Here is a 15,599-nt window from a genome sequence, read left to right as displayed (position 1 = left end):
TTTGTTTTAATATTAAAAAAAAGAAAATTGTTTTGTGAAACAAATCGAATATAGTAACAAGGTAAGTATAGTAACCAAATAACCAGGACACTTATTGTAACTATTAAATTCTTTACAATATGATATAACTCGTTTAATAAAAGTTATCTAGATCTCATATTTATAACAGTTTGTCACCTGAAGGATGGATGTCCAGTCTGCCTGTGATGAGATTTGTAGACTGATTTTACATCAAGAATGTATGTGCATGAATTCATCTGCTACATGTCACATACATCACCAAGTATGCAAATACTGAAAGCAAACAAATGTAAGTCTCTGTTCACAAAGGCACAATTACATTTTTTACCCTTATCTTCAGTGTCGACAACAGCATGAATGTTATGATGTAATCTTAATGGAACATATACAGGTGCATCTCAGTAAATTAGAATGTCATGGTAAAGTTCATTTATTTCAGTAATTCAACTCAAATTGTGAAATTGTATATTAAACAAAGTCAGTGCACACTGACTGAAGTAGTTTAAATATTTGGTTCTTTTAATTGTGAGGATTTTGGCTCACATTTAACAAAAACCCACCAATTCACTATCAACACTCAAAAGACATCAGACACTGAAACAGAGGACAACAAGTGATGCCTACTCCTTGCAAAAAACAAAACAAAAAAAACAGTCATTATCTGGTGTAACCACCATTTGCCACACGCATTGCAACCCATTTCCTTCGCCTAGAGTTGATCAGGTTGTTGATTGTGGTCTGTAGAATGTTGGTCCACTCCTTTTCAATGACTGTGTGAAGTTGCTGGATATTGGCAGGAACTGGAACACGCTGTCGTATAAGCTGATCCAGAGCATCCAAAACATGCTCAATGGGTGACATGTCCGGTGAGTATGCTGTCCATGCAAGAACTCCATAACATACACCTGCCCATACCATAACCCCACCGCCACCATGGGCCACTAAATCCACAATGTTGACATCAGCTAACCTGCCATCCACACGATGCCATACACGCTGTCTGCCATCTGCTCTGTACAGTGAAAACCGTGAAGAGAACAACTCTCCAAAGTGCCAGACGCCATAGAATGTGAGAATTTGCCCACTCAAGTCGGTTACAACTATGAACTGCAGTCAGTTAAAGACCCCGATGAGGACAACGAGCATGCAGATGAGCTTCCCTGAGACAGTTTCTGACAGTTTGTGCAGAAGTTCTTTGGTTATGCAAACTGATGGTTGCAGCAGCTGTCCGGGTGGCTGGTCTCAGAAGATCTTGGAGGTGAAGATTCTGGATTTGGAGGTCATGGGCTGGTGTGTTTACACTTGATCTGCAGCTGTGAGGCCGAATGGATGTATTGCCAAATTCTCTGAAACGCTTTTGGAGACGGCTTATGGTAGAGGAATGAACATTAAATGAATGGGCAACTCCTCTGGTGGACATTCCTGCAGTCTGCATGCCAATTGCATGCTCCCTCAAAATGTGCGACATCTGTGGCATTGTGTTGTGAGAAAAAACTGTCTCAGGTTACGTATGTAACTATAGTTCCCTGAGTAGGGCACTAGACACTGCGTCCTCTAGGGGCCGCTTTGGGGAACACCTCGTCGTGACCCGTGTCTGAAGCATACATTGAAAAAACACCAACTTGTTGGCCGGCGACAGCCTCCGACGTCCCTACCGGCGCGACTATACATAAGCACCGGGAGAGCATGTCATTATCTTCTTGGTCTGAAGCTTGCGTCCAAAGCATGGCAGGGAACTAGGGGATGCAGTGTCTCATTCCCTACTCAGGGAACTATGGTTACAAACAGAACCTGAGACAGTTCCCTTTCGAGGGAACTTCGAACTCCGTCCTCTAGGGGCCGCTTTGGGGAACAGTATACCCACTCCGCCATGCTGAGGGGAGTGCAGGCCAGAATCATGGCGAGCACTAAGTACCAACTCTACCATTTCCACGGGAGTTGCCCCTGGGACGTTTAGACGGCTGTCTGAGCCAGTACCCCTTACGGCCAAAAGGCCTAAGCTACATACCCAACTTAATTGTTAGGGCCTCGGCCCAGGGTAGAGCTAGCATTTCTACTAAGTCTTGCCTGTCACACAGGGGCTACCGCTAGCTTATGCATAAGCTTGCTGAAAGAGCTGTCTCGACAGTTCTCTAGTAGCAAAACCCTGTTTAGATAGGTATCCGAGGATACATAGGTGGAGTGACGCCCCCAAGATGAACGGGGCTTTTACCAACTCAAGAAAGGGCACGAAGCAACCCCGCGAAGCCCTCACCATATAAGATTTTAGAAAGAATGCAAAATACTAGCGTGCGAACTTACCACAGTGTGGATTTCAGAAAGTGTGCCAAGACTTCAGGTGCACACTGACCATAGCATGGATTTTCATATACTGTTCTAAGGAGGCACTCTGGCACTCTGGCACTCTGATAGAGCAGCTCATAGATTGAATATTGCATTTCAAAACAGAATGATTGAGAGTCATCAACTCGATCTATGGAAACAATGTTGGAGTGACATTTAAAAATGTCACTTTTTGCTTCATATCCAGTCAAATTTGATTGAAAAACCATTGTTCTATTTGTAGTGATCAATTTAATTATCATGAACCACCATTTTTTGAAAAACCTCCTTCGATGGTTTAGTTTGCACTCAGCTAGTGCATAACTGGAAATTTGTCTAAACTAACACACATTAATAAATGAAAGCTGTTTCAATATGAACTGTTCATTGCATCATAATCAGTGAGAATTAGCCATGTAATAATTAAACTCACTGAGACTGCTGACTTCTCCACACTTCATTTTGTTATATTAATTTGTGTGTTTACAGATAAATCATATTAATGGTCCTATCTTGTCTGCATTCAAGATGTGTGATGAAAACAACATTTACATGTTCTGACATCATAAAAATGTCAGAAAAAAAAGAACCAATTCAATTTAAATGGGCAAAAAGAAAACAAGATTTAGCAATTTAAGTTCTAAAATCTTAATAACTTAATGCTTTATTGAAATGAAAGTAAGGAGATGTTTAGATTATTTCAAATTAATAACAGGCTTAACAAAACCAGCCAAAATAAAACAAAATCTAAAAATAGAAGATCCTTGCTCTTGCATCGGAATGAAAAACAATCCTGAGATAACAAATGCCACACATGATTGTCAAGCTCACAGAAATTATTAGAATGACATGAAATACAACAACATCATAAGAAGAAGAAAAAAAGTACTAAAAGATCAAATAAGATCATTTGGTGAAATATTACAACTGCACATCCTATAAGCAGCAAAGACAGCAGAGTTTTCCAGTACGGTGCAGATAAAGAACAGGCTGAATTAAACCAGCAAAAATAAAACAAAAGGATCCAACAGCAAACAGTTCACTAATAAATTTTTGGGACAAAATGAAAAACAATCCTGAGATTATAAGTGGCACATATATGATAATCATGCTCACAGTAGTTATTAGAATGATATGAAATGCTCTTCTCTTCATGTGGTTTTCCTCCTCTCTCTTTCGCTCCCCTGGTCCTGACTGCTTCAGAGCTCTGAGAACAGCCACAAGGAAAAACATCTGAATGAAGAGGAAGAGAAGAAACTGCACCGAGAAGAACCACATATATATATATAAAGAGTCTAATGTAAACATGCAGCCTAAACTGGAGCCAAGGATAAGTATCCATGCCACGGTACAGCAGATTACTCTATATCTGAAAGGTTTGTACTTCAGAAAGGTTACAGGATGAACCACTGCCAGATAACGCTCAACACAGATCAGACACTGAAACAGAGGACGACCAGTGGTGACGAATCCTTGTAAAAATTGTCTTAATGCGTCAATGTCATAACCACAACAAATAAGAATAGTGATCACAGCATTCAGACTGTAAACAATCTCACAAACAGAGAGATTAAGAGTGAAGAACTCAGATGCAACTCCATATCCTGTTCCTTTGACAATAAGCCACATAACATAGGAGTGTGTAGGAAGAGCTAAAATCAGATTGAAAATGTCCGCAATGTCCATTGGCTCAAAGTAACAGGTTGTGGAGTTTGAAGATGCTCCAGATGTGGTGAAATTCACTGTAGAGCTACTCATCCTATTGAGATAATAAAATACAAAAGAAAAAAAAAAGAAAAAGGACACAGAAATCTCAACATTCATTGAACTCATTCAACCAAACATGCATGTAGTTTCAATGTTTTGTTGTGAAGAAGAATATTTCATAAAAAATAAAAATAAAAATAATGTGTTTTGTGAAACAAATAGAATTGTTCAAATAACCAGGACACCTATTGTAACTATAAATGCTTTCAAATCTGCTATATGAATCTATTAATAATAATCTAAATTATAATAGTTATCTAGATATTATATTTATAACAGTTTGTCACCTGAAGGATGGATGTCCAGTCTGTCTGTTATGAGTTTTGTAGACTGATTTTACATCAAGAATATATGTGCATAAATTCATCTGCTACATGTCACATCACCAAGTATGCAAATACTGAAAGCAAACAAATGTAAGTCTCTGTTTACAAAGGCACATTTACATTTTTGAACCTCAATGTAACAACAGCATGAATGTTATGATGTAATCTTATTTCTAAATGGGTAAAAATACTAGAAGCTAAAACAAGAGCATTTGGTAAAATACTACAATTGTTCATCTTGTGAGCAATGGAGACATGCTAGTTTTCGAGACTGGTTCAGACAAAGAACAAAACCAGCCAGTACATAACAACCCACACCACTGATCCAAAGAGGCAAAATATTTTGTTTCATCATAATGCTAAAGAAGCCAGTGATAGTAAGTGGAACATATACAGTGCCCTCCATAAGTATTGGAACAGTAAAGACAAAATTGTTCTGTTTGCTGTGGAGTCAAGAAATATGTAAATATGATTAAGACGAATATGAGATTACAGAATGTTACATTTTATTATTGGGCGATTGTTGAGTGTCTCAATTTAAAGCAAGTGCACTCCATCTCGAACTGTGTGTAACCTCCTTTATTTTCCACACTTACATCTCACTTCTTTTCTTATCGCTCGCTCTACCTGCACTCAAACCGAGAGCTCCCTCTAGAGGCTAACTCAGAACAACACAGTGATTCAACACAAATATGTTTTTTTTTTTTTGCCAGCTAAGAAGATCAGCATAAGAACTACAGGAAAAACAAAAGGCATGGAGATGATATCAGCAACCAATGACGACCTGATCGGCTGAGAGAAACAACAGTAGTTGATGACATACAAATCCTAAAAGCTGTGAAAATGAACCCTAATATACATGTCTGTAAATTCACCAACAACCTCCAGGAAGCTGGGGTGATGCTCTCTCAATCTACAGTACAGTCCACAGGAGAATTTGACACAGAATTAAACTACATAGCAAGATGCAAACCTCTGATCAAGACCAAAAATAGAAAGGCAAAATTCTTCACAAATGTGAGCCAGTAGACTTTTGAAACTGAGTTGATGGACCGATGAGACAAAGATTAACCTTTATTTAAGTTGGAAAGTAAAAGTGTGGAGAAAAAGGACAACTGAAAATTATCCAAAGCATACGACCTCCATGCTCTACATTTTACCCATTCAAAGTGCACACACACACACACACCATTGGGGGTTATGGAATTGTCTTGTATGGTATTGCCCACCTGAGATTTGAACCCACAACCTTAGGATTAGGAATCAAACTCTCAAACCACTTATTTTATCAGATAATACACTTTCATTTTCTTCACCTCAGAAATGTCAGTCTTTAAAAGTGGTGATCAATATTGATTTGGCAATATTGAATGCAATATAGAAATGTTTTGAAATTACTATTAATATTGAAAATAAAGCTTTTTTAAGAAACGTTTTTAATATCTGTCATTTTACTTGATCTATTTCCTATCAGAAAATTCCTTAACCTCAGTTTTTACTTGATGATGTGTTTATCTGTCAAGTGTAATTGTTTAGACATAGAGATAAAAGAGACTGAACTCTAATTTTGGTTTATGAGTATATAATTCATGTTTTGATAGTCTTTGTAAATAGGCTACTGTTTTACAGTAGATCTATAGATAGATTGGCTATAAATCTTGTTAACCTGCAGTAAGAGTCCTTCGCAAGCTTCACGTCTAGTGGACTATAGTTAAATATCCCCCTCATCCAAAAAACAACATTTCTGTTTTCTATTATTCTGCCATATTTTATTTTATCAAAATCGTATTCTAGTTTTATCACGTGTTTTCACTGGATGATAGAACTGGCTATTGACAAACATGTATCTAATGCATTTTACATAGAAATGCTTATCAATCATTTGATTTGATCTGGAATTAATACACTGATTTTATTACATGTAATAACTTATATTAATTAAATATGTCATAACAATAGTTTTTTTTTTTTTTTTTTTTTTTTTTTTTTGATAGATACTATCCTTTTTATATCCAAAAAAATATATAAATGATGCAGAGATTAATGTGTCATTTGTATTTACTTTTTATTATAGCTACACACATATTGTCACACTCCACTGCAGGAGGAACAAGAGAGAAATGTGGAAAATCACAGGGATAATCTACAATGGGAAACACAGAACATCCAACAAGTAGACATGAGAGAGGAAAGGTGCAAAGACAGGAACTTAAATACTAGAGATAATTACTAAACACAGAACACATGGAGGGAAAACACAACATAATGGGTCCCGAAGTATGACACATAACTACGCACTGCAAACATAGGCCTATAAATTAACATGTCTCAAGCCTGAGAAATGATGCACATAAACATAAAATGGCAAACAAAAATATGCATATTCAGTTATTTGTTAACACTTGCACAGGTGAATTAAGTGTGATTGGGAGTTTTTGAATTTCCTCCTTGTGCAAATCTTCTTGCCATAAATTAAAAATATCAGCATTGAAAACATCAACAACTGATGATCCATCCTATGAGGAAACAATGTTATATTATAATGAAATGATAAACTTTTATGTTAACTGAGCTAAAAGCCTTTGGTGACTGGGTCAGTACATATTTTCATGAATTTAGGCTCATGCAGGCATATTTATTTGACAAGTTAGTTCATACTTTGATATAGATTTGCTAAAATAACTTATAAAAATAACATATTTTACTTAATTTAGATAACCATAAATATAATAATACAAATAATTAATATATTATCACAATTGCAGGTTTCATGAGTAACAGAGGAAGGAAAGCTTTCCAGTCCGGTGCAGATAAAGAACAGGCTGAACAAAACCCCCCAGTACATAAAAAGTTAAACCTGTGTTCCAAAGCGCATGAAAGTTCTGTTGTGTTGGAATGCTCAGAAATCCTGTGATAGTAAATGGGACATGCATAATAGTCATGCTCACAGTAGTTATTAGAATGATATAAAAAGCCCTTCTCTTCGTGTGATTTTCCTCTTCTCTCTCTCTTGCTCTCTCTCCTGGTCCTGACTGCTTCAGAGCTCTGAGAACAGATACAAGACAAAAGAGCTGGATGCAGAAGAAGAGAAGGAATTGCTGGGACAAGAACCATACATAAGCTTTTATTTTTAGTGATACTATAATGAATATGCAACACAAACAGGAGCCAAGAGTGATTATCCAGGCCACAGTGGAGCAGATCACTCTATATCTGAGAGGTTTGTACTTCAGAAAGGTTACAGGATGAACCACTGCCAGGTAACGCTCAAGACAGATCAGACACTGAAACAGTGAACAACCAGTGAAGACAAGTCCTTGTAAAACCATTGGTAGTATTGTAGGATTTGAAAAGGAAATTGATATTATAGCGACCATACTATTGAGACAATTAATGATCTCACAAACAGAAAGATTGAGGTTGAAGAACTCTGATGCAACTCCTGCTTCTGTTACGATGAGCCATATAATATAGGAGTGTGTAGGAAAACCAAACAGAAAACCGATGCTGTACACGCTGAGTTCCACACGGTCCATTATTCCAATTAATTGATTTGTGTAGTTTGTAGATGTTCCAGGTGAGGTTAAGTTCACTGTAGAGTTATTCATCTCCTCTGCGTTTGTCTTCTCAGTTCAGCAGCTCATAAACATATCAAATGGAAAGTGTCAAATGGAAATGGAAAATGAAATGTCAAATCTATGGAAGAAGAGAAGTGAAAATAAACTATCCCATTCAGACTAAGTAAATCAAGTCCAATATGTACAATTAAATCAATTACAACATTAAATCCAAATAACCAAACCACACAATTATTAAATTACTTTAAATGTTCATACTATATATATATATATATATATATATATATATATATATATATATATATATATATATATATATATATATATTACTTTGCATGATTGTTTACATCCATTTCCAAATAATCCACAAATATAAATTGTGTGTGTGTGTGTGTGTGCATGTATGTGTTCCAATTTAATTTAAACTGCTGCTACTTCCTTTTAGTTAAACAAAATTAGCTCAGTTTAAACACTAGGACAATTATTAAGTGAAAAACGCTACAAAATGAAAAATATTATGAATTATCAAAAATTGTCACCTGAAGAGTAAATGTTCAGTCTCTCTAGATGTATATACATATCTGTGCCATGGTTTGTAGACTGACTTCACAGCTGTCACAGAAAATATATAAGTGCATGACATCTATAACGTCACATAAAACACCATAAATGCAAATATTTTAAGTAGAAATGAAAAGCAGCTAAAAACATCATAATCACACAAAAACACTTTTCTTCTATCACTTGAATATCACTTGAACAGTGAATATCAAACAACCTTTCCAGGCTAGAGCAGGTGCCACTCATTAAACACCTGGCATGCAAAAACGAAAAAAAAAAAAAAAAAAAAAAAAAAAAAAATATATATATATATATATATATATATATATATATATATATATATATATATATATATATATATATATATATATATATATATATATATATATATATATTCTTCTTGTAAATTAATGATAATAATAAGGGTTTAATAGTCATTCGGAGCTGTTTTGCTTAAGCTATTACTGTATGAAAATGTTGCATTTGGTCACAAAACACACCAAAGCCAATGACATCTAACAACACAGTCATTAAACTGTCATTATAGATATGAATAGATAAATACAGTCATATACATGCACTTGAGATGCAATTTTTATGCGTAGGCCTAATATTTGCCATGTTAAACCACAGTTGCCACACAGCTAACAAAATAAACATTTAATTATTAATACTGAAGTGATTACACAATTTTCAGCCAATTTACCATTTTAAAGAGATGCAATATTTCGAAGACTTTGAATACAGCACAGAAATCATCAGAGTTAAATAAAATGTGGTGGCATATTTAATTAATATATTAATTAATATAGCTGATCATTTACAAGTAAATCAGTGTAATATTTCCTTATAACATGCTCAAATGATTTGTACATGTTTGTAGCCTAGAAGGCTACAATGCATGTTAAATTATGGGAATAGTCATGCAAACAAGGATGAAACACTGCCTGGTAACACTCAACACACATCAGACACTGAAACAGAGGACGACCAGTGAAGACTAGTCCTACTAAAAATAGTGGTAATAATGTGATACTTGGCAAACAAATTGACACAATATTAAGCATACAATTCAGCAAGTAACCAATCTCACAGACAGAGAGATTGAGGTTGAGGAACTCTGATGCAACTCCACTTCTGGTTCCTTTAATGATGAGCCATAGGACAAAGGAGAATGCAATCACATAGCCAGAGCACATCATTATTAAAATGTTTTCAAAAAAGCAGTAATGATTCCTTTTATAGCCTATATTCATATGCACAACCAAATTGTAAATCATTTTACATGAGCAAATTGATTTCAATTGCTACTTCTGTTCAGTATAACAAAATGAGCTCACTGATGTTAGTTTTGAACTTGCCCCAAAACCCTTGGTCAGATAGATAAAGTGACAGTGTTGCATATTGCTGTATAAATCTCTGTGCTTTGTTTTGTAGACTGACTTCACTGCTGCCACAAGAATATACAATATGTGCAATACTTAATTTGCTTCATGTCACATAAAACAACATATACCTGTAATGTGACACTGGTCCACACAGGTGCCTCTCATTCAACACAAGATATGGAAATTTTATGACTAAGAATGTCAAAATTAATGAGAAAATAAATCCTATACTCCAATTTGTTATTTTAGAATCTAAATTTGAAGCAATGTGACAACAGGCCATTGATGAAGTGTTTTATTGAATAAACACTGGAATAGTTTGTTAAATGATTTATATGAAACAAATGATGACACAATTCGTACATGAGAATATGCCTGTGCTAGAAACACATTTTATGTAGGCCTGTGTTTTACTGAGATCACAATAACCATGATCAACACAACTTATAACGAAAACAAAAAACAAACAATTGTAATATAAATTGAACTAGAAAGAAAGTAATAACTAACATAGACACCATTACACTTTAAGTACTAAAAGGCATATACAGATTGTTGTGTGTATTTACACAGGGATAACAATGCAAAATATGTAATATAATTTATTACATTTTCATTTATTAAGATGTTAGGCTCAAGGTAGGGAGGGTAGTTTTCCAGCTCGCTGAAGATAAAGAACAGGATGAACAAAACCAGCAAGAATATAACAAATCAGACCAGTGATCCAAATTGCATTTATTTTTTTGGTGTGTTAGAATGGTAACTAATCCTGCGATAGCAAATGGGACATGTATAATAGTCGCGGTCACAGTATTTATTAGAATGATTAGAAACGCTCTTCTCTTCATGTGGTTTTCCCCGTTTCTCTCTCTCCCTCTCTCTCCTGGTCCTGACTGCTTCAGAGCTCTGAGAACAGCCACAAGACAAAACAACTGGATGCAGAGGACCAGTAAGAACTGCACCGATAAGATTGATGGCATTTGACTCATGCTTAAGCAAAATAAACAGGACTAAAGAGTGATTATCCAGGCCACAGAACAGCAGATGACTCTATATCTGAGAGGTTTGCACTTCAGAAATTTTAAAGGATGAACCACTGCCAGGTAATGTTCAGCACAGATCAGACAATGAAACAGGGGACGACCAAAGACTAGTCCTAGTAAAAACAGTGGTAATACGCTGATACTTGGTAAGCAAATTGACACAATACAAAACATACAATTCAAAGAGATACCAATCTCACACAAAGAAAGATTGAGGTTAAAGACCTCTGATGCAACTCCACTTCCTGTTCCTGTTAAGATGAGCCATATAACATAGGAGTGTGCAGGAAGACCAAATAACAGACTGATGCTGTACACACAAAGTCTCATACTGTCCACAAGGTCAATGGACTGAACTGTGGATTTTGATGTTTCAGGTGTGAAGAAGTTCACTGTAGAGTTATTCATCTCCTATGTGTTTGTCTTCTCTGCTCAACAGCTCACACAAGTATTCCACGGCTGTGATTTACAAAAGTGTACATCATGTAATTCAGACTAAGTCAATTAAGTTATTTACATTAATAATTTCGAATTAATAAAATTTTATTGCATACAGTTTATACAATCAATTCGGTAATTCTACAAAAATGTCCTATTTGCAATCAACCAGCCAGAGCACATCATAATTAAATGATTTTAAAATACGACTTTATAAATCAGTTAAATTTCCTTTTGCCATATGCATAATCTACATATCATATTTTTCCATCAGCTAAATTATTTAAATGATTCATTCTGTTCAATAAAACAGAAATAGCCCAGTCTTTTTAACGTAACATTTTTTTGGAACTTTACAACAAGAAATCTAAATAAATAGTAGTTAATTGCCTGAGTGAATGTCCAGTCTCTCTGTATGTATATATAAACACTCTGTGCTGTGTTTTTGGACTGACTTCACAGGTGTAACAAAAATATACAGTATTTGCATGAATTAATTTCTCATATGTCACATAACACACTATAGTATATAAAAATTTGTATGTAAAGTTTAAAGAGTAAAAAAAAAATCAGTGGTCAATTGTCTTTGAAACAGGAGCTATTACTGGAAAAGAGAATGCTCAGTCTCTCCAAACATTCCTCATTCTGAAACTGGTCAACACAGGTGCCACTCATTAAACATGATATGGAAATTTTGTGACCAAGCATGTCAAAATGAAAGGGAAGAATACTCTACACATCTTTTATTATGATGGGATGTCAAATTTTATGTGAGGTGGCACATTGATGAATATCTATGAAAATTCTGATGAACAATATCTGTTAAACACACTTCATAAAAAAATTTCAAATAAAAAACAATGATGATGATAATAATAATAATAATAATAATAATACACATACATTTTCATAAATGTTTTCATGTTATAACAAGATTTAACAATATGTAAAATAAATTGAAATAGAAAACTTATATTTTCATGTGCTTTCAGTGCTAATGGGGAGGGGGGCCCATTAGCACTGCCTAGGGCCCAGGATTTTGTGCAGTGCCCCTGCACTGAGCCACGTTACACTGCAAAAGCTACAAGTTGCAAAAATACCACAAAAATGATACAATCACAGATTTATTTATGTTACACATAAATTGCTCATACAGGAACAGTTTAAAGAAGCAATATTCTAAAAATAAATAAATAAAAAAGTAGAACTTTCAACTATATATATAAAAAGGTTAAAAGAGGTAATTAATCAACTGATAAATGCATTAGTGTTTCGAAGGTACAGAATTCAATGACCTATCACAAGCAGATTTGATTTAAAACAGAGGCAGGAGAGTTTTCCAGCCTGATGCAGATAAACAGCCACTAATCATGGAAAGAGAGAAGTGTTTAAAAAACCAGGTAATTCAGACTGAATCAACAGAACACAAGTAAATTCCATGAAGTTCTCAGATCAATCTAAATACCCAAAAGTACACTATTAAATCACTTAAGATATGGTTCTATTAATTCAGTAAAATGTACATTTACTCTGTTATGTGAAATCGATTTTCCTATTGTATTTCCCTCACAGCCTTATCTGCTAATCATCACATAAAAACACAATTTTTGATACGCAAATATTTAAAGCAGCATTCCATAATGGTTGTACCATTTTTATACAGTGTTTTTTTTTTTGTACCAGTTTTGTACCATCATACCATCCTAATTTCATATTAAGAAATTATTTTAACCCAAAAAGCAAATTATGCTCTCTTCAATCTGGTTGTCTTTAAAATACAAATCTTGTGAATTCCCAGGCTATCTAATCAGATCAGGCTATATTAAATTTCCAGTGAAAACCTACCAGTACAACTCAGATTAGAAAACATTATTATAAGGTTACTGATGTGAATTGGGCTAAAGGCAATAGTTTTAAACACTGGCTGAATATGTACTGTACTCGCTCAAATATTGATTTTTGAAAAAGATTTACCCCTAAAAAAGAATGCAGCATCAAAGTAAAAATAAAAAAAACAACAACAAAAAAAAAAACATCAGTCTACATAGAACACAGAAAACAATTAGTCTGTGTTGTTAGAGGATGTCAAATTTGATGTTATAATCTCTGAGGCAACCATCATTAAAACGTGACATTGGGAGAAATTGAAGAAACTATAAAAACAAACCACAAACTAAAAGCAGACACGCATTCCTCTTTTGTTAAACATGCTCAAAATAAATCTGTGTAAATATCTTCAACAATCAAAAATACAGTTTCATCTCTCTGAATAAACAATGAATGAGTCCCAATATAAAGGCACACAAAAGCGGAAATAGCATATATGCCACTAAAAGGTACATTTGCACAAGCATTTGGCATTTTAATGTATTGCAAAGATTAACGTGAAAAAAAAAGGGTATTCCATAAAACAACAAAACCTTAATTTTGGTTGTCAGCTACAAGGGCACACAAGTGATTTGTTTTCCCATTCATTCATAATATATAACAATAACAGGTCTTACAAGAGACAGGAGAGTTTTCCAGCCCGGTGCAGATAAAGAACAGGCTGAACAAAACCACCAAGCACGTACAAAAGCCAACCAGAAAACCACTGTGCATCAATAAGCTGGTTTGTGACAATGGTAAAGAATCCTGCAATACAATATGGGACATATGTGATAACCATTGTCACGGTTGTTATGAGAATGAGATAAAATGCTCTTCTCTTCATGTGGTTTTCCTCCCCTCTCTCTCTCGCTCTCTCTCCTGGTCCTGAGTGCTTCAGAGCTCTGAGAACAGCCACGAGACAAAACAACTGGACGGAGAAGAAGAGGGAGAACTGAACTGACAAGAACCACAAATATACAATGGTGTGCGAGGGTATAATAAACAGGCAGCTCAAACAATAGCCAAGAATAATAATCCAGGTTGCAATGCAGCAGATGACTCTATATCTGAGAGGTTTGTACTTCAGAAAGGTTACAGGATGAACCACTGCCAGGTAACGCTCAACACAGATCAGACACTGAAACAGAGGGCGGCCACTAATGATTAGTCCTACTAAAAATAGATTCAAATCCACTATAAATGAAAACCATTTTGACAGTACAGAGGTCAAACAATACATGCTGAAACCAATCTCTTCAATAGAGAGATTGAGGATGAAGAACTCTAATGCAACTCCACTTCCTGCTCCTCTCATGATCAGCCATGCAACATATAAGTGTGTAGGAAGACCAACAAGGAAACTAAAGCTGTGCGAACATATGTTCACATATTCCACAAGCCCAATGGAATGAGTTCTGGTGTTTGTAGATGTGGTGAAGTTCCCTGTAGAGTTATTCATCTCCTCTGTGTTCATCTTCTTGGTTTAGCAGCTCACATAACATTATCTAGCTGTGATTCATAGGAAATATGAAGGTAATTCATAAATACTTAAATGAAACTGAAATAACCAAAGCATATTTAATTTTAAATGAAATAAATCCAGTAATATTTAAATGTAATGCAATGTTAGCAATTTCTCAGTTTCTATTCTTCATTTAAAATAAAATAAAAATAGCTCAACTTTCTATTTACTCAATAAACTTGAAAAAAAATCAACATCGTTCTAATATTTCTTCTTTTGAATGGTAAAAACAAAACATTGAAGCAAAAAGAGGAGTTCATCACCTGAGGAGTGAATGTCCCTTCTCTCTGGGTGTGACTATCTCTCTGCTGTTTAGTAGACTGAATTCAAATCTTTTATATAGATATCTGCAAGACATTTGCTACAGGTACACGTCACATCAGATATGCAAATATTTAAGGTAAACCAATTAAAGGTTGAAATATATCACTTGCTGGGTTAGAAAATTGTACACCAAGGCACATTTTATACCAAACATTGAAATAATTGTCCCTAAGATCTGCAGTGTATAGATCACAAGGCTTAATACTATATACAGCGTATATCTGACAAGTCTAAATATTATCTGTAAGAGGGCAAACAATGGTATAACAACACATTTGTTAACTATAGTATTATATTAGAATTAGACATGAAAACAAAATATTTAAATTATGAACTTAATAGAATATAGAATTATTGTCAACTCAAACTTCATGATAGGCGTTTGAAAAGGATAATGTTTGTTTTTAAGTACACACCTCGTTAAATAGATTGTGAATACA

General features: G+C 34.8%; 2 protein-coding genes across 2 annotated transcripts; both read right to left on the bottom strand.

The window, feature by feature from the left end:
• Positions 1 to 5,307: 5,307 nt before the first annotated feature.
• Positions 5,308 to 8,044, bottom strand: LOC127985618 (C-C chemokine receptor type 5-like). The gene is made up of 2 exons (XM_052587649.1): positions 7,364 to 8,044; positions 5,308 to 5,349 (listed from the first exon to the last, which is right to left on the bottom strand). The coding sequence occupies exons 1-2, from the start codon at positions 8,042 to 8,044 to the stop codon at positions 5,308 to 5,310; spliced, it is 723 nt and encodes a 240-aa protein (XP_052443609.1).
• Positions 8,045 to 13,944: 5,900 nt separating this feature from the next.
• On the bottom strand, positions 13,945 to 14,772 carry LOC127985616 (C-C chemokine receptor type 8-like). Its single transcript, XM_052587648.1, has one exon. The coding sequence runs from the start codon at positions 14,770 to 14,772 to the stop codon at positions 13,945 to 13,947; it is 828 nt and encodes a 275-aa protein (XP_052443608.1).
• Positions 14,773 to 15,599: the final 827 nt, after the last annotated feature.

The sequence above is a fragment of the Carassius gibelio genome, chromosome B21, assembly GCF_023724105.1.
Source record: "Carassius gibelio isolate Cgi1373 ecotype wild population from Czech Republic chromosome B21, carGib1.2-hapl.c, whole genome shotgun sequence".
NCBI lineage: Eukaryota > Metazoa > Chordata > Actinopteri > Cypriniformes > Cyprinidae > Carassius > Carassius gibelio.
The sequence above is the reverse complement of the archived record's forward strand: the minus strand, read 5'-3'. Positions and strand labels throughout refer to the sequence as shown.